The following is a 19,802-nucleotide window of genomic DNA, read 5'->3' on the forward strand; positions in this document are numbered from 1 at the left end:
GGTGTTATGAAAAAAATAAAAAATTCTTCACTAAACGATATTAATCGTAATTTGTGGCCAAAATTGACCTATTTTATGTTCTATTTATTTATTTTGTATCCACACGTAAATTGCTTATAAATTTATTGCTTTGGAGTCTCGCAGTTTTGATTGGTTGCCCTCGATGCACACATATAAACACATAAGAAGCTCTCTGTCAGGGGTTGGTGGAATCGCCCTTAAATGCTCGCTCCATTGGAGAAATCGCCCTTAAATGCTCCTTCCAAAAACGCTCCACACTTTGAATAAAAAAAAGTTACCAGGCCAGCAGTGGGCAATGGGACGGGCAGCCCGGCTAAAACTTCGGATCCTAATTTTGGTGTAGGGGTGGCAATGTACCCAACCAACCGAGAATCCACGGATAGACCCGACTTTGTTTTGTATAACTGAATGCTATTCGGATCCGAATCCAAGTAAGACCCCTTTGGCTGGGCAATGCTTCTTTGCCCTCATTGCCTCTCCTTGCCTATGGCTGGTAATGAGCCAAAACGATTAGCATGTCTCACTTGGCTCGACCTTTAAAAACTAAGACTTGGACCACAAAATACAGATAGTCTCAGCCATGAGCTTTTCATCCAAGTGGGCCTGGGCCAACTTAGGGCTTCGGCCAAACCAGATCGCTCCTTTGCCAGACATACCAACCCCTCCCTCTCTCTCTTCTCTTCTCACTCTCTAATGTCTGGGCATTTGACACGATACCCGCAGCGTATATTCCGTCTGTCGATACTCTCTTTCTCTCTCTACGTGGTCTTCAGTCTCTCTCACACATTTTCAAGTTCCAACATCTCTCTCTCCTCCGTTGTCGGTCCTCAGGATTCGAAGTTTCTCTCTCTAGAAAACGCCAAGATTCAAAGTTTCTCTCTCTAGAAAACCCTGTAACCAATTGCGATTTTCCCTCTCTAACCTGCGTATTTCTCCTCCCTCTCTTTTTCTCTCTAACTTCGATCTAACCCCGCCGTTTTCAAAGTTCCCCGCTCTTTCTCTCTCTCCAGCATTTCGCCTTCTCTCCGAGTTCGAATCTTTAATTTATTCCGCCTCTGTCTCTATCTCTCTCTCTGCAACTGCTGCCTTGGTCACAAGACCTCAAATTTTAGAGTTCGAATCTTTAATTATTCCGCCTCTCTCTATCTCTCTCTCCAGCTTTTTGCCTTCTCTCCGAGTTCGAATCTTTAATTTATTCCTTCAGGTGTTTTCAATAGAAGTCTGGTATGCCTCTTTTTACCTTCTGTTTTTCCTTTTTTTTTTGGGGGGATTAATTTTTGTGTTTTCTTCTTGACCTCCTCTTTTGCACTCGCCGAATTCTCTCTCTCTCTCTCTCTTCGTTAGAAGTGTTCAAACTTTTGCAATTGCGGTTTATGTCATGTAGGGAATTATGGATGCCTGTTTGTTTGTTTCTCTCTCTTAAAGAGATCTTGAGACTCATTGTTGACGATGGAGCTCTCTTTGTAAAACAAACAACATCTATATTTTCTCCTGTGTTTATTTCTACATTTGCCTCAGTATTTTCCATTTGATGTAGATTTTTTTCTGAATTTATGTCAATATAGGTTAGAACCACTACACACTGAAACTATAGAAGTCGTGTTCTTTATTTCTGTCTCACACTTTTTCTATAGTGCTACTTTTCTTTTCAATCACAAACCTTTTCTATAGCTTTGCTTTTGAGTCTATATAGGTGGTGCTTTTCGGTTACTTTTTAAAAAACTTTGCTTTTGAAACTACAGATATTGCTCTTTTCTTTCCCAGTCCCATTGTTTTTCATTAGCTTTTCATTATCATTTGAGTGGTTCTGAACGCTTTTCATTCTTTTCTGATGCATTTTTCCAGGCCCTTTTGACGGTTAAGATGCTTCTAATGTCGTGGTCTCGGATGCAGGCCTAGCAAAAGGACTAGGCTTTTACTCTAATTACTGCCATTTCAGTCAATGGGCTGCTTCCATTCGAAGGTCAGAAGGCAATATCCGGGACAAGAAGACCCTGTAGCTCTAGCTGCGCAGACGTCTTGTACGTTTAGGAATTGCTGGCTACATTCTTTACAGTCTTCTTTATGTCATCATATTGGGTGCATTGTGCATCTCTAAGGGCGTAAACCATCTCGGTTTTGTTCTTTATTATGGTTTTGTGCATTGTTTTTGGTTGACGATAATATATCATATCTCAACAATATAAAATATGGATGATAAATCATATGTTTTTTTTTGGGTAAGTATGATAAATCATATGTTTGTATATACAATATGCCAAGATCGCACTGAACTAGGGAGAATAGGGTTTTGTGAGTCACCTTGAATGGGGTTTTGTGAGTCACCCCCAAATTACTAGGCTTGGCCAATCTGCATATCAAGTTTTGAATTTCAATGAAAACAGCTTTTGCTGGGATCTGTGATTCCCAGTGGTTACATGTAGGACTTTGGGAGTCAATATCAGTAATCACACTCTCAAAGAGAAGCCATCAAAAATTTCTTGGAGGAAGCCATTGAAAGATTTCACATTGCTTTCAGTTTGTCTTTAATTTAAAATTGTGGATGGCCTCACCCACAAGTCCACAACTCATGAAGGCTTGACAATTTCGTGTTATCCATCCATGTACAGTAATTTGTTTTGCTTAATGGAACCATCACCATCATAACGTTCCGCATCATTGATTGCATAATATCATCCATGCCCCAATTTGCATATGGAACAAATTAGGAATAACCCCTACAATATATTTTGATAATAGCTTTCAGATGGACAAACTGTAACTAAACTAAAATATGACATGGTCAACTGCCTCTTTCTATGTTATATGTAGCAGTAGAGCTGGAACCCACAATTGTGCAAGAAAAATCCCAACAAGGCTATCAATATTAAGAAGTTTGTCTTTATGACATAACCATGAATTGCTGATATGGAAAGGAGGAGGAGAATGGTTATTTCATTCATTCCCTTGCTTACTACAAGGTCCTCACCTTCATTACTGCACAACTTTCTGTGCAACAAAATAGCCAAAAGAAAACCATATGCTCTAATCTTCGAAATCTCTATTCTCCCAAGCCCCCATCCTGGTGGGATCTTCTAAATGCTGAAAGAATCAACAAATCTGTTAGCTTACTCTTGTTTCCTTTAATGCTCCAGGGCCTTCTGGAGAATGCTAAAAGACTCTACATTATGTTGAATTGCCATAATTGAAGCTCTTGGAGAGTAGCTGTGTAATGTGTTCGGTACAGATCCCTAAGAACCTATCCACTAAACAGCCATTTACACCCCCTACTTCAAGCGTGAAAGCCACTTCTAAACTCTTCTGCTAACTAACTGCATCGCTAACCCCGACAGTATTCCTTCTCCCTCACTAGCACAAACCCTTGGTTTTTGTGCTTAAACTTGTCTGGCAACAGCACTCCTTCCACTAGACTGTATGTATCCATTTTCCCTATATATGGAATTTATCTATGATGATGAATAAAGAGAGGCATACTGGATTCCTTTATTGATCTACCTCAAGCAACAGACTAAAAACAGTCATGTCACATGATCAGTTACTTTCTCTGGATCAATCATGTATATAATTCTGGGCTTATGCAATGTGAGTCTTGAACCCACCAGCTTGTGGACCTCTAATGTGATATAAAGGATTTGTTTGCCCTTTGACAAAACCCCATTGACCAAGGATGATGATTAAGCGCATAATCTCCATGGTTGTTATATATGGGACCTTTGCAATTATTTGACAGAGCCCCTAATGAGACTTAAGCTATGGAATCTATAATGTCCCCAACCTCTTTTTTTCTTTGATATGGGTAACAGTGGTGCCATTAATCCCTCAAAGCTATCCTTATTTGGCTATGGAATTTCTCAAAAGAATTCATAACTTCATATTTTCATGAATGCCAAAAATTCTTGAGAAAAGCAATCAGGAAGCCATATGGCTTAGAAAGTCTGGATGACTACCATTCTAAAAACCGTTTCACCTAAACCTCAAGAAAGGACCTCTATAACCAAATTACTCATAAGATGGACCTAAGCTTCACACTGCCGGTCACCATCTTCAACCCTACAAAAAAATTTAAAGAAATCCACCGGTTCAGCTTGTCTCCATTTTTAAACTCCAAGTCTCCAACCAAAACTTTATCAACTGTATTCTTTTTTTTTTCTTGGCGCTGGGCCTTTTGTGGAAGTAAATGCATATTTCAGTTGCCCCCATCAGTAAGCAAGGATGGGATTTGTCTCAACAGGTCCTGGTATCTGATTCTCACAGTCATGCCCATAGTTATTGGGAACGGGAGCATGTGTGGGACTTTGAGCAAGAGCGGGAGCTTGGAATCTAACCATGGCTAAAGCTCCCTACCTTGAGAGCGTTGTTCTGAAATCTGGCCTGGTAGTCTAAAAGTCCCATAAAAAATTTTGAAAAATGAGTTTGGAGGGCCTTGATAAGAACCAAACTTAGGAATCACTCGAGTCCCTAACCGGATGAGACAGGGCAATTCTTTATAGGGAGAACTGCCAGTTTTGGACAACCTTGGTGATTGCCCTCTTAGGGACTATCTGGGACCAAAGAGCCCCCCAAGTAAGAGCTGACTAGGGCGATTCCACGCCGGTTTAAAACATTTCCTAAGATTGAGATCCCTGTAAACAATGACTGTGCCATAAAACATTTCCTAAGATTGAGATCCCTTTAAACCATGACTGCGCCATCCCATTTCCAGTAGGGTCGCGATCCCTTTCTGAAGCAATCAAGATCCATTTTTGTAAAGGATCGAGATCTTTATAAGATAGGGATTGTGCTCCCTTGATGGGATGATTGAGCTCCTGCTCTGGGATCGTTGGAGTGAGATTTCGAGGGAGATTGCCATCCCCCAACCAAGCTCCCCACACCCATTTTTTAGAAGCGTTCTTTTTTTCTATGCTCTGTCTGAAGCTTCAAGCTAATCTAGAAGGGAAACATTCATATTACCTATCCTACGGAAGCACCTCCTTATTTATATTTTTTATATCAGTAGTTTCACAAAGAAAAGTTACAGAATCAACTTCATCTAAGGGCAATCATACTTACATGGAATATAACCCCTCTCTAGCCCGTCATTGTTTAAAAGTTTCCTCATTATTTGTTTTGGGATGTGCTTGTACGTTGCTTGTGTGGTGTGATAGGAGTTCCTCTGTGGATAAGAATCTATCTCATAATTTCTTGCTATTTAAAGGAACGTGGGTTATGGTCTCAAAATGGTAGCATGTGTGCAAATGATGCTTATGATAGATTTCTGTTTCGGTTTCCTTGTAGTTCTTTTTCCACATATTATTTGAGCCATGAAATATACTTGTTGAATGGTCTAGCTATAAAGAATATGACTGCTTCTGTTGCTTCAAAATGACACTGCAAAAGAAAGGAGTTGTTTATTTTGCTTTGCATTTGACAATATTTGGTTCATGCATAAAAAGTGCTAGGATTAACTTCATTAACGGTCAATGATGGATGAACTGAAGTGCTTCCGGAATTTTGTTCTCCCCTTCCACATATTTTGTTGGAATTGTTTCATTTTTATCTTGTTCTTTTATTAATTTGGTTGCATAATTAATTTTCTGAAAGGGCACACGAGTATGAACTGAATACTTCCCCTGATCAGGCTACAAATTGTACCTCTCGGTGCAACATCTTTTTAGGGTTGTGCCCTTTGTTGGATAAGGTGTGGAGGCTGGGCCAATGATTTCCTATTTTTTCCTTACTTTGTTTTACAGTCAGTGTTAGTGAAGTTGAGGCTTTATTTGAGTTGTTCAAGAGCATCAGCAGTTCTGTAATTGATGATGGGCTAATAAACAAGGTATGGTTGACACAGACATATATACACCTCCTGAATTTGTTCCTTTTATTAATGCCTTCCATCTTTATGTGGATCTGTTTTCTCAAATAATTCTCAACATGGATTTCCATGTTTGTTCTTTTTCATTTTGGATTTCTAATTTTCCCCCTCTCCGCACATGACTAGCAATCACAGATTTTTCGTGGTGAATTTTAGTGGTTGCTTGACGGATTAGCTCATTTTATGGTTAATTTGGTCATATAATGGTTTTCTCCATATATAGAAATGAAACATGCATATATTATGGCATTGAATTTGTTATGTCTTTATAGATACTAAATTAAATTAGCCATATATAGGATTTTATAAAAAGAATAGACATTTCATGATGCTTAATTAGGTATCTATTAAAATTAGAACATTGCACATGATAGGACTGATGAAAAAAAATACAAATTTACATGAATGGTTATCAAGAAATAATGCATAAGAAGATAGATCTTAACATGGTGGGATGAAGCCCCTTGGGGGCAAAATGGACAGGCTCAAACAAATAGTAAGCTCTAATGTTAGAAATCAGAAAAAGTGGAATGAGGAACTTATTCAACTTGCCAGGCATTCATACTACTGTGACAATTATGGAAAAACTTTATTATAGTCCCCTTGGCTTTGGCCAGCCCTGTTTTGCAAGGAGGAGTTGAAGGGTCAACTCATGAAGTTTGTCCCCAGAAACGAACCAAACTGACCTACTCTTTAATTTCGCCAAAAGAAGAGGAGCAGCGCCATTGTTAGCTAAGGACAAACAAATTGAGCAAGGATGAATTAAAGTTGGTGCCAGATATTCAGGCGAATATTTAATTTTCTTATCTTCCCATGTGTGGCCCTTTTAAAAACAGTTTTCCAATGAATGGGCCGTGCACAAAGTCAAATGATTTGACCAAAACCTAAGGCAGTATGGTCAGCAAGCTGATCACTAATTAAAATTAGTTTTTTGAATGATAAGGAGTACATAGAATTAGATGGAGTGAGCAATTGCAAACAAAGAGTGATGTTAATTTTGCTCTAACTCAAATCAACTTAGGAGAGCTCCCAAACCACTCTCTCAGTCATGAAGCTATGTCCGTATTTTGTGACTTCACAATTACAAATCAATTAAATATTTGATTGCGGTCGATGCTCCAGTGTTCACCTCACACATTTGAAATGGAGTGTTTCTTCAAAATGCTGCTTATACTCTTTTACAACGATTTGGAGAGAGCACATGGGTTGAATTTTTAATTTTTTTACTTTATGTTTTTGTCGTACTTTTATAGTAGGATGCCCCACCTATCTTGTAAGGTACTTCGATAGAGGTGTATGAGAAACCTAGCCTAAATGTACAATTAAAATTGTGAGGAACTGTTGGGAACCCTTAAATGATAGGAACCTCTAAATTAGATATGCTTGGAATGGATCAATATATATATATATATATATATATATATATATATACTAAACTCGATTTGTTACTTGATTTATTTTTTATTTCAAGCAAATGAATGCACTATTGATGGTGCTGCCTTGAAATGTAACAAAAGAGTCAGTGTTCCACAGACTATATGCAGTGTTGTAAAGTGTAGATTAATTAAAACTATAGACTTATCTGAGCCTAATGACCAAAGCAAATCATTCAGGCCACCCAGAGACTTACCTGCAAGAGAACCAAGTTGAACTATTACAAAATGGTGAGAAACCCTTCACCTAATATACTTGATTTGTTAGTTGATTTATTTTTTATTTCAAGCAAATGATTTGTTACTTGATTTATTTTTTATTTCAAGCAAATGAATGCACTATTATTGATGGTGCTGCCTTGAAATGTAACAAAAGAGTCAGTGTTTCACAGACTATATGCAGTGTTGTAAAGTGTAATTAATTATAACTATAGACTTATCTGAGCCTAATGACCAAAACCAATCATTCAGGCCACCCAAAGACTTAACTGCAAGAGAAAGAGAACCAAGTTGTACTGTTTTGGACTTGGTTCCTCATCAAGTCAATTTAGTTGGAGCAACTCATAGAACTATGTGCTTATGATGTGAAATTTCATATGCCATGTGAACTTCAGTCCTAAGAACATTAGAGATTCTCCATGCCATGGATCTAAGAATGACCGTGATGTTTAAGTTGAGAAATAGTCATATGGTTATTGCAAACAGGCTAAAGATAATTGACATAAACAAAAAGGACTACCCTGATCAAAGAAATCTGTACATATGAGTATCCACGTTCCCTTTGGAAGAAACTAGTTGTTGTGCTTTCTTTTCTTTAAGCTATTGCAGTTGTTATGCTAATTGTTTGAAACTTGAAACTTATTAAGTAAGATTTTGAATGTATATAAGTGATATCATACAATGACTCATAGTTGATGGGATCATGAGCTGGAACAGTACCGGGATTGAGATCAGGATCAGGATCATGGAATGCTAGAAGGTCCCTATGGTTGGGAAAGTCGTTCGTACAATGCACATGTTAGGGATCGAGATCCCCAAATGTTAGGGATTGAGATTCCAACCTTTTGGAAATCTTGATCTTAACCTTTTTGGGATCTTGATCCCAACTTTTTGGGGATCTTGTTACCAACCTTAAAGTGTATAATAATCTAAGATTACTTTATACTAATTAAAGTAGCGATCTCATTATTGATAGCAAGCAATTAGAAGTTGTGTTGCTAGTTGGCTATAACCAAAGAAAATATCAGTTACAACTTCAAAAAAAAATATCAGTTTGGTTGTTGTCTTGGTCTTTAAGGTTGGGATCGAGATCCCTAATTGAGGAATTGGGATCCCTATCAGTAGGGTCCGAGATCCCAAAATTTAAAAATCGAAATCCTTGAGAGATCCGTTTCGGGAGCGACAAAATCGATATCCTAGAAGGGATCGCCGACCAAAGTAGGAGATCCTGATAACTATGCAATGACTTCTAAATATGATAGACAGTGAGGTCAGTAGCCTGATGACTCGGACAATTTATTTTTGCTTAGTGAGATGCTCATGCCAGGAGGGGTCGCTTTCGCTCCCGGATCTTGTTCCAGCACTACAAAACATGGGTTCTCGATTCTAGGAGATTCCTTAGTATTAAGGATCTCGATCTGGGAAATTGGAGTCTCGATTATGTAAGTGGGACCCAGATCCCTATACCAAAAGTTATCATTTTATGAGTAAGCGGAACTGCGATTCCACCAACTTGGAATCGAGTACCCTATGCTTTAGGTGCAAGTTTCAACGACATATTTTTTGGTTCATGTACAATGCAGTGTGGATCTCTATTTTTCGATGACCTACAAACTTTCTAAATGTCATGATTTCATATATATGTTACAGTTTATGACTTTACACACCATGTGAATTTTGACTTGTGTCTAGTTTCAAAGAAAAACAGCAAGAGAGGGCAAGGAAAGAGGAGAAGTTGGAATGAGATACAAAGGATAGTTGAGTTGGAGTTCAATTGAGGAATGAGGTCGCAAAAAACATGCCATACTTCCATAGGGCTACTTTATTAGGTCTTGTCCCGAAGGGCTTCTATTGTTTGATTATTGGTTAACTAAATCGCTTCATACATGGGGTTGCCTTGTGGGAGACGGAATAACATGTATGCTTGGAAATGTGAGGTCTCTCTCATGTATAGGTCATTGAGCCCTAACAATCTTTGATGGAGAAAAGCTATTAGGAATTTTATCTAGCAATGTCTTGCCTTTTTTTTGGCTTTTTAGTATCACTACTCATTTGTGAAATCTTACTCCTTTGATAACAAAAGTTCCAAGAGATTTTCAATCATATGATTGTTATTTATATTTTCAATCATATGATTCTTATTTACATTGATACTTGGGTTTGTGAATTTGGTTTAAATGGAACTCACTCCAAGATTACAATATAGTTGGGAACCTCGATCCTAACACTGCGAAACACAATCCTATCCTGCAAGGGATCCGCTCCTTTGCAGATATGGAACTCGATGTCTAAAAGTCAGGGATCTTGATCCCTACATTTGCTCACGTAAAGAACACATTCCCTCAACCACACAACTTTGCGGCTTCCTCGCTCTACGCTTCCATTCCTGATTCTTGAGCGTTTTTCGCTCCTGCCCTAGGTAGCTATGATTCAAGATAATGGGTGCAATTTTCATGGTCCTGCTCGGAAATGAAAAAAGAATCAACAAGCCAGTTTGCCACAGACCATGTGTTGTCTTCCCTAAAATATAAATGAATCAGGAGGCACATACTTATCTAAGACTAATAATTGAGGCGAGTCTTTCATGTCACCTAGACTTCCCTAAGACTCTTCAGTAATCTTGTCATATTGTTTTGGACTTGGTTCCTTATTAATTCAATTTAATTCCAGCAATTCAATGATTTTTGTGCTTATGATGTTTAATTCCATGCACCATGTGATCTCCAGGCCTAAAGAATGAATCTCAAAATGGCTTTGACGTTTAAGTTGAAAAATTGTCTTATGATGATTGCCGACAAGCTTGATATGATCAACATAACAAAACTTACCCCTACCTTAGTCAACAAAAATCTACATATATAAGCATTTTACATTCCCTTTGGAAGACACTAGTTGGTGTACTTTCTTTAAGTTATTGTACTTGTGGTACTTGCTTTTTGGAAGTTCTCAAACATTGATCTTGTAGGCTTTGTGAAACTAGGGGTGGGAATGGGCTTGGGTTGACCCTACTAGGTCTAAGTTGGACCCGGACCATGTTTAGGTCCAAGTCAATTGGACTCAGACCTGACCCACTGGTTCGGGTTGGCATTGATCCCATACCTCTATCTTAGTTATGGACGACTTAATTAGGCACCTACAAGATGAGGTTTTGTTGTGCACGTTGTTCGCAGATGACATAGTTTTGATCAATGAGACCCGAAACAGCGTCAACACAAAGTTAGAACTTTGGATGGATGCTCTAGAATCTAAAGGTTTTAAAATTAGCCAAACTAAGACAGAGTATATGGAATGCAAGTTTAGTTTAATAGGAGTAGAGACTAAAAAGAGCGCATTTTGGATATGTTGGGTCGATAATCCAAAAAAATGGAGAGATTAAGGAAGATGTCGTACATAGAATTAGAGATGAGTGGGTAAAATGGAGATGGAGATGTGCAACTGGAATTATATGTGATTGCTACATCAATGAAGCTGAAAGCAAGTTCTATAGGGCAGTTGTGCTACCAGCTTTGCTCTATGGGGCGGAATGCTGGGTGGTCAAAAAACAAAAAACCATAGAATGAGTGTAGTGGAGACCCTTAATAAAGTAGAATGACCCACCAGGATTCATGTAGCCGAACCCAATAATTGGTAAAAGGCTTTGACGAAAATGATGATGATGACTATATAATTAGTATTATCTATATGTATTTATACTAATGGGTGTGGTTTGTATAAGGTTGAGGCCCTAAACAATCAAAGTAAGGCATACCTCTAAATAGTGTCAAAAGATGATTTCTCAGTAGTAAAATCTTTGTGATGGCCTGAAAATTTATTTTCATCTTTCTAATTATTCAATTTAAAGCTTCAGAATTGTGTAGATCAAGCAGATCTATGAGCACTTAGAAATATTGAAAATTGACGGCCCAAATAATGCATTACAAGATGCACTACTTTCCAAAATTGAAATCCATTTTTTTTCATTTCTATACATCTCAAGGTCGAGATGATTGATTTGAGGGCTTTTCGAGATCAAAACAACCTCTTGTAGTGAATTTTTGAAGTGCACCTTAATTTGATTGTTTGGGGCCTCAACCTTATATAACTTTTGCCCACACTAATATATTCAGGTCAGGTCGGGTTGGGTTGGGTTAGTCTCTACCCGATAGAATCCAAGCTAGACCTGATTCCGGACCCGATCAGGTCAAGGTCAAGTGGACCCAGACTCCCCCATTGGATCCATCGTCTAGGTCCCGATCCAGACCCGGCCGTGTCGACCAGACCCAATTACCACCCCTATGTGAAACCATATGATGACTTCTGAAATTACAGACATCGAGGGAAGTAGGCTGATGAGCTGGGTGAGTCATATATACTTCCCGAGATGCCCTTAGTTGGGTAGGCCTTCCAATAGGTCAACTGACCTTGTCGGTTGTGTACTAACTTCCATGCAAAGCATATTACTGGAGGTATAACAAAACAAACCAATATTTGATTCTCACGGAGAGAATATTTATATAAGGAAAAATATCATGGGAAGGATAAATTCTTCATCTCTTGCTAACAGGCTTGGGAAGCAGCCTTCGCACATGAAGGTTTCTATTGTGAACAAATAGCTGCAAGGAAAAGATAGAGAAAAGCAGGAATAACATATAAACTGGATGGGTGGTTAACCTTTGTTAATTGGAGAAGAGGTAACTCATATAATAATTTGTTGATTAAGGCCACATTTATCCTTCATATTTTCAGAGAAAAGTTGTTTGAAGAGATGCAGGTGCTCAACTGGAACAGGCTGTAAATCTAACAAAGAATATGAAAGCATGCCATATTAAAATGACCGAACTCCAAAAGAAATCAAGAATATATAGGCTTATGAGATGAAACAAGACATGCATGTTCTCCTTATTAAAGGTGTATTTACAACTAATTGAACATTACGAGTAGTGACAAGGAGCATAACCAAGAAAATTACATTGAAAGAAAACCATTTAAATGCAATTGGTCAGAAAAACAAAAACGAAATCCATTTGAGTGCACAGTCTTAACATAAACATCACCTTCTTTTTTTTTTATAGATTAAATGTAAAATCCATATTAAGTGTTAATAATTCCCTGAACTCAACATCGACAGATAGGAGAGACCTCTTAACTATGTTGCACAGACACTGCATACCTACATTGCACCTGTTCAACCTTTTTTTAAATGGTTTGTAAAGTAGTTGAATTCTAATAAAGAAATAAGTGATACATCATGTAGGTGTTGGGAGTAAAAGGACACTAGTTTGATCTTGTAACCTATCATTTCATAATCCATTTTTTCTCATTTTGCTTTTTATGTAATTTCTTCCTTTTTTTTTTTACTTTACCTTTTCTCTTTTTTTTTTTTTCTTTTTTTATATGTTTATTCATTTTCTATTTGTATGTTCTGTACAATACATGCCTGATCAACTTTTCTTTTTTTATGGTTCCAAAATGGTGGCTTTGATAAAGCAACAAGTCATACAACATGAGAATACTAGGAATAAAATGCCCGCTTTATGTTAATTGACGAAAAGCAGCAATATGCTTTCCTTTCACCATTAAAAAGAAAGAAAGAAACAGACAGAAAAAAAGAAAAAAAATTCATGTCAAAAATTAGGAACCCTGATTGAGCTATTTGTTAGCAGTCTCAAAAGGCCCAAAGAGGATATAGTATAGAATACGCAATAACTAAGCTGTACATGATGTAATGCAATTTGTTTTACTTGGAACCGTTTTTTTCTTTTTTCCTTTTTTTGCTTTGCGAAATAAATATATTATTGTTAAAAACTAAGTTGTACATGATATAACGCAATTTGTTTCTACTCAGAACTGTTTTTTTATTTTTTGTTTTTTTTGTGCTTTGCAAAGGAAATACATTTTTGTTAATATCATTATTCCTCACTTGATATCTATTGTGATCTCATCGCCTTGTGTTCATTCTTAGGAAGAGTTTCAGCTCGCTCTATTTAAGAATGGCAAGAAGGAGAATCTCTTCGCAAATCGGGTATGGTGTATCTGAATAGTCCATTTCAAGTGGCTTCTGCTTATTATTGAATTTGGTGCCATACATTAATTGTTGCTCTTCGAACATTTTGGTTTTCAAATTATGTGAAGATTGGTAGAATTCCCATCTCTAACATGTACAAAATTATTAGAAAGTAGTTAGCCATTGCTTTCTTGTGATCCACCTCTGCTTTATTTTCAGTTAGTAATCAGAATCTGAATGTTATCACACGCACATTCGCAAGCACGTAGACACACGAGCACACAGGCTTGTACACATGCACAGAGAGAGAGAGAGAGAGTGTTTTATTTCATGAAAAAGTAATTATATCGTGGCCCATGCACATTTTTTTATGTTTTTTTGTTAAAGTGGTATTGTGGCATTTCTTTGAACCTCATATTAGGCCTAGAAATTAGAAAAGACAAAAACATGTTTTATTTGAGGTGATATTACTCAATGGCCTCTGGCCACAATTTATACATGTTTGAATTATATAATGTGTATAGCTTCTGTGGCTTATGCTGTCTTTCTCAATGTCAAGTAACTTAGCATGCTATATATATATATATATATAAGAAGTATCGGTTTCCTGTCAAAAGCTTCATTTACAAAAAATTTCTCAAAAGAAAATTTCGAAAAGTTGTGGTGTGTGTGAGTATATTTCTTTACCATATGTTACTCTGCCTAAGTTGGAATTTTTTCATATTCTATGACCAGATCTTTGATTTATTTGATGTTAAGCAAAAGGGAGTCATTGATTTCGGTGACTTCGTTCGATCACTCAGCGTGTTTCACCCAAATGCACCCCAACAGGATAAGATAGATTGTAAGTTAACTTGCATGCATCTATATTGTAGATTTGTTGCTTTTATTGCATGCAGGCATCTCTGCGGTGGAGGGTGTAGTCCAGTGGGTGATCATTGTCCAAAGAAATACATGAGGGTGAGGCACAGTTGGGGGGAAGCACTAGAATGGCGCATGACCTGATGGTGGGTCTAGTATCACCATCTCCAAATTATTCATGATCATCCCTGATTTCATTTGACAGTGATGACCCAATGGACTACTGTTGTCAATCAGCTTCACAATCCATGGATTATAGTATGCTCTCTCTTTTTTATTGGTATTGGGTAATGCAAGTCTAACCATTGCTATTGCCATGAATGCTATGTATTTCACAGACATGCCTATGCTTAAACTGAATTATATTTGTATCTCAACTTCAACAGTTTCATTTAGGCTTTATGATTTGGATGGTACTGGCTTCATCGAACGGCAAGAAGTAAGTTTCACATAACCTAATAACACAATACATATATATCTCGTTGTAGCATTCTTTTTTTCTTTTCTAATTTTAATATTGTCAGCTTTCATTCGGTGTATATATCATAATATGACCTTGCTGACTCATGCTAACCCTACAGAAAAACTTCCTTTTGCCTAATTCTGATTAATCAAAAGATTAGTTCCCATTGGGTTACATTTATGCTAACCAAATAAAGATACATAGCATTCCAATAAATAAATTAATTAATAAATAAAGTTATACGACTAAAAACAAATGTAAAATAAGGTCTAACTGTGATAGATATCCTTGTAACAGTGATAGATATACCCCAAGAAACACTACAATCATATCTACACTTTGGCAGGTGAAGCAAATGCTAATTGCACTTCTATGTGAGTCTGAGATGAGGTTATCTGATGAGACCATTGAAACAATAATGGACAAGGTAATTCTTTTTTTTGAAAGTATTATCTATCAGAGGTTATTGGATGTTGCCTTCTGGTTCTTCGTTCTTCCCATGGGGTGTTTATATATGCATCCTCATCATATGTTTCTTTTTTGTGTTTTAAGCAGACATTTTCAGAAGCTGACGTGAACCAGGATGGCAAGATTGACAAATCCGAATGGCAGAATTTTGTTTCACGTAACCCATCATTAATGAAGATAATGACTCTTCCATATCTTAGGTAGGTACCTAGTGTAGTAATAAAAATGATACAATAACCATTGCTCTCTCTCTCTCTCTCTCTCTCTCTCTCTCTCTCTCTCTCTCTCTCTCTCTCTTATGTGCTCACTGTCACTCTCACATTCACAATTAGCCTCATATGTGCTCACTCTCACATTCACACTTAGCCTCATATGTGCTCACTCTCACACTCACACTTGGCACAAATAATTTGTTTACAGCCAAGAAAATAATCCTTCGATATGCAGCTCTCTGATTGTCATATGCCTCCACAGGGATATCACAACTACTTTCCCAAGCTTTGTGTTCCACTCAGAGGTGGATGAGATGGCAACGTGATGATCGGTGCCATGGTTGCCTATTTGCAAGTCTTTCTTGACATGGAGAGAGAGAGAGAGAGAGAGAGAGAGAGAGAGAGAGAGAGAGAGAGGATCTTTTTCGGGTGTTGCCTGTGTTCATTTTCTCCTTTATAGTTGTGGCATACTCCATACTTCAGTAAAAGCTGATAGAGAAGGCCTGATTGGGTTGTGATATTGGCTTCCATCTACTGGTGAATCATATTCCCACTTTTTAAATGGCTCTCTTGAGGTGGTATCTGAGCGACTATGGAGTTTGTGAGATATATTAAAGCTTCTTCCACCTAAAGTTATGCACAAACCAAGTGAAATTTATCTTCATTTTTCTTACTCGTTTGATTTAAGAGAGAATAAGTGATTGAAAATTTGCCTCTCTGGATTAGGAATCATCTTTCACTGATCCGCTTCAATGTCAATATCAGTGATTTCTTTAGCCATCATACGTAGGGTGTAGTTTGTATAGAGCCTAGACTCTAAACAATCATATTATAGCCCACCTTTAAATAGTATCGAGAAATATGATTTCAATACTAGAAAGCTTTGTGAAAGCCTTAAATTATATTTTCATCTTTAGTTATAAAACTTAAAGCTTCAAAAATAATGTAGATCGAGTATATTTATGAAAACTTGAAAATTGACGGCCTAAAAATACATTATAAGATGAACTATTTTCAAAACTTGAAATCCTAATTTTTCTCATGTCCATACATCTGAATGTCGAGATGATGAATTTGATGATATTTGGGCATCAAAACAACATTTTCTAGTGAAAGTTTTGAGATGGTCTCTAAGTTGATTATTTAGAGCCTAGACTCTATATAAACTTTTCCCTATAATAGTCCGATATTATGACTTAAAGATCGTGTTACCATGTTGGCTAGAGGGGTTTGTCTTCATTCACAATGTTAAGGGGTTCGAGACTCCCGGACTCTGCTTATATTGTAAATGTTGCACCTTTTTCTTTTTGAAGTTAAAAAAATGATATACACGAGTCCCCGATGCCACATATACCTTTTATGATATTTTGAAGTTAAAAAAATTATGCACCTTAGCATAACCCATAACTATGGGTTTCGGCATTAAAGATATTGTAGTTCTTTTACATACATGGACAGAAGGTACAAAGTCCAATTTTGCATTCATGAATAACTTATGGCCAACGACCCCGCCATTATACCTTGCAATTCTACACCCAAGTTGGATTCCTCACAGTACTGAAGTTTGGTGATCAGTCTACTTGTTCTGATTTTTTGGAAACTTATTGTTGGTATGAATATTGAAGCAGCTTTCTGCCTTCCTCCAAATTTTCCTCTGGTTATTTTTGGGGCCATAGGGCTGCTCTATGGTCCGCCTGCTGTGGGGCCTAAATAATATAAGATAGGCCAGGCGTGAACCCAGCCTGTAAGCCTCATTGGATGGACGAAGCCCGGTCGGAATTGGGTCTGACCGTAAGGCGCTCAAGTTGGACTGGCGTGGACTGAACATAATCGCCCGCTTTGGGCAGCCAATGGGCATGATTCAAGTTGTACTATAGTTGGGGCATGTTCAGAACTTCCATGGCTAGGCTAGGATCTTTCCTAGGCCAACTTAATTTAAGCCAAGGGTCTTCGACCTAGTCCATAAGCCTCCTAGGTTGAAGACCGGCCAAGAGACCCACTGGCAGCTCTAGTCCTGTTGAAAAAAACTTTTCATTATCATCATCCTAGCCTTATCCTAACAATGTCCAGAGACCCACTGGCCAAACTGGCAGCTCTAGTCCTGCTGAAAAAAACCATTCATTATCGTCATCCGAGCTTTGTCCTAATAATTTGGTGTAAGCTTAACAATTCCTATCCTACCAGTCAAGGTTTCATGATATAAGATGTGGCAAAAATTTCAGGCTGATTTCTTTTTTGGATAAATAATGCCATGATAGCTGCAAGGGAAATGACCTTGTGAGTCCCTCCCACATACATCCGTGTAGGACTTTAAAGGATCACCATTAAATTTGGCACAAATCTCTAAAAAAGTTAAGTCTCACACCCATATGCCAAATTTAATGGTGATTCTTTGGGGTCATACACATATAGGTGTGGGAGGGTATCGTAAGATCATTACTCTAGCTTCATACCCTCTTACCTTTATTCGGGATTGGGACCCATCATAGAGTTATTTAAAAAAAAAAAAACTTTCTTGATTTTCAAAACCCCGAGTTAGTTTGGACGACCATTAATCATAAGTAGAAGCATATTTCCAATATACTCATCAGAGAACACTTCAGGGGAACATTTGATCGGCTCCATTCTGAACCTTAATTATTTCAAGATACAATTCGGTACTAAAGTAATTAAAAAAAAACACATGGCCTAAGTTCCCACTTTGTCCCCATCCATCCTCGCTTTATAGTATAACGGTCAATCTTGACTTATCACGGTATTATTTTGAGAAAGCATGGTTCACTGGCAACACTGAAGTTATGTACTACAAAATTAGCATTCTCCATCCATTCTTTAGATTAAAGGTGGATGCGAACTCTAGTCTGCCGCGTGTCTACGACCGAATTATGATCCATGTTGAGAATAAACGGTGGAAATCCCGTTTGTGCATCCTATACGTTTCATATTTACTCCTGCCATGGAGCATCGATGTTATGATTTAACTCCATAAAAGGCGTGTTATGAAGCTAGAGTGCTCTCTGTCTCTCTTTCATTGAGGGAGGGAATTATCGAATGAATGATGGACCCTTTCTTCATCATCTTCATCATAGTTTGTTTTCAATTATATATATTTCTTCTATACATTAAACGATGCTTTTCGCTTTTTCCCTTTGGCCACTCATTTGTTGGAATTCATTTCCAAGAGCATATATTATATATTAACTTGAATAATATTATCAAAATATTAAAGAGTGTACCCTGTAAAATCCCTCTCACTTAAACAATTCTTTTCGCTTTTTCCCTTTGGTTACTTATTTGTTGAAATTCATTACCAAGAACAATTATTTCGTATTCTCAAAATATTAAAAAATGTACCCTGTAAAATCTCTCACTTGCTGAGATAGTCTTCTCACCCACGCGCAAGTCATTTCTCATTTTCCGCTATGAATGATAGGCTACTAATTCGTCACTTTCCGCTATGAATGATAGGCATAGGCTCCTAATTCGTTGACTATTAACTTTAACGTTATCAAAATGTAAAAAAGTTTTAACAGCAATTTTTTTGCTCATGTCTCTTTTTATGTTTGATTTTTCTCAAAATAACTTTACTATTAGTTCCAAACTACTTATTATAAGGGTTCAAAGCCATCAAGAATAAATAGTTCCATATCGTTGTAAGGAATCAAAATGTTCGGGATCTAATAGCTCTGGAATCTTTACTGCAAGGAATTAAAGCAGTTTGGACCTCTTAGATCCAAATTGCTTATTAATTGTATTGGAATAGTGATCTAGAACTAATAGCTCCAGACTGCTCATCGTAAAGAATTCCAGAACTAATTCCATACCATTCTTTGTAGTTTTGAACCGCTCATAGTAAGGAATCAAAATGATCCGAAAATAATAGTCCCAACCACTCATTGTAAGGTATTGAAGTGGTTCTTTACAAAGATGGAAGGATAGATTAAAGTAGCCTGGAACTATTAGTTTCAAATTGCTCACTGAAATTCCAATCAACAATCCATAACCAATAATTTCGTACAAACGGATATTTGTGGAAAATAAAAAGCACGGAAAAGAAAGAAAGACATAAGCATAAACTATAGGATATTCTATTTACTTCCTAAATATATCTAATTTTATTTTGAGAAGTTTGCGATAAAATCATATTTTTATTATCAGAATTTAAAATAGAAATTTGTATTTTATATTTTACATTAAAATCCCACTTTTTGTGAGTGTGCATTATATTTTTATTTTCTTTACATCAAATAGAAATCATATTTGGGGATTTGATAGTTATCACCAACACACA

The 19,802-nt window shown here is 37.1% G+C and overlaps 1 protein-coding gene across 4 annotated transcripts; it reads left to right on the forward strand.

Moving 5' to 3' along the window:
• The first annotated feature begins 138 nt into the window (after positions 1 to 138).
• On the forward strand, positions 139 to 16,143 carry CBL1 (calcineurin B-like protein 1). Of its 4 annotated transcripts, none has more exons than XR_016051501.1 (10): positions 206 to 1,245; positions 1,867 to 2,042; positions 5,751 to 5,833; positions 7,486 to 7,536; positions 13,466 to 13,525; positions 14,243 to 14,351; positions 14,755 to 14,807; positions 15,129 to 15,258; positions 15,387 to 15,499; positions 15,774 to 16,143. XR_016051501.1 is itself a non-coding variant. In XM_088861145.1 (10 exons), the coding sequence occupies exons 2-10, from the start codon at positions 1,964 to 1,966 to the stop codon at positions 15,835 to 15,837; spliced, it is 693 nt and encodes a 230-aa protein (XP_088717271.1). In that variant the 5' UTR covers positions 206 to 1,245; positions 1,867 to 1,963; the 3' UTR covers positions 15,838 to 16,143. The 4 variants fall into 4 exon arrangements, 2 of the variants coding, with proteins under 2 accessions (XP_088717272.1, XP_088717271.1); XM_088861145.1 differs by having other exon boundaries at positions 15,178 to 15,258; XM_088861146.1 differs by lacking the exon at positions 7,486 to 7,536 and having other exon boundaries at positions 139 to 1,245; positions 15,178 to 15,258.
• Positions 16,144 to 19,802: the final 3,659 nt, after the last annotated feature.

This window comes from Amborella trichopoda, chromosome 3 (assembly GCF_054954075.1).
Source record: "Amborella trichopoda isolate Santa Cruz 75 chromosome 3, AtrichopodaSantaCruz75HAP2 v2.0, whole genome shotgun sequence".
Taxonomy (NCBI): domain Eukaryota; kingdom Viridiplantae; phylum Streptophyta; class Magnoliopsida; order Amborellales; family Amborellaceae; genus Amborella; species Amborella trichopoda.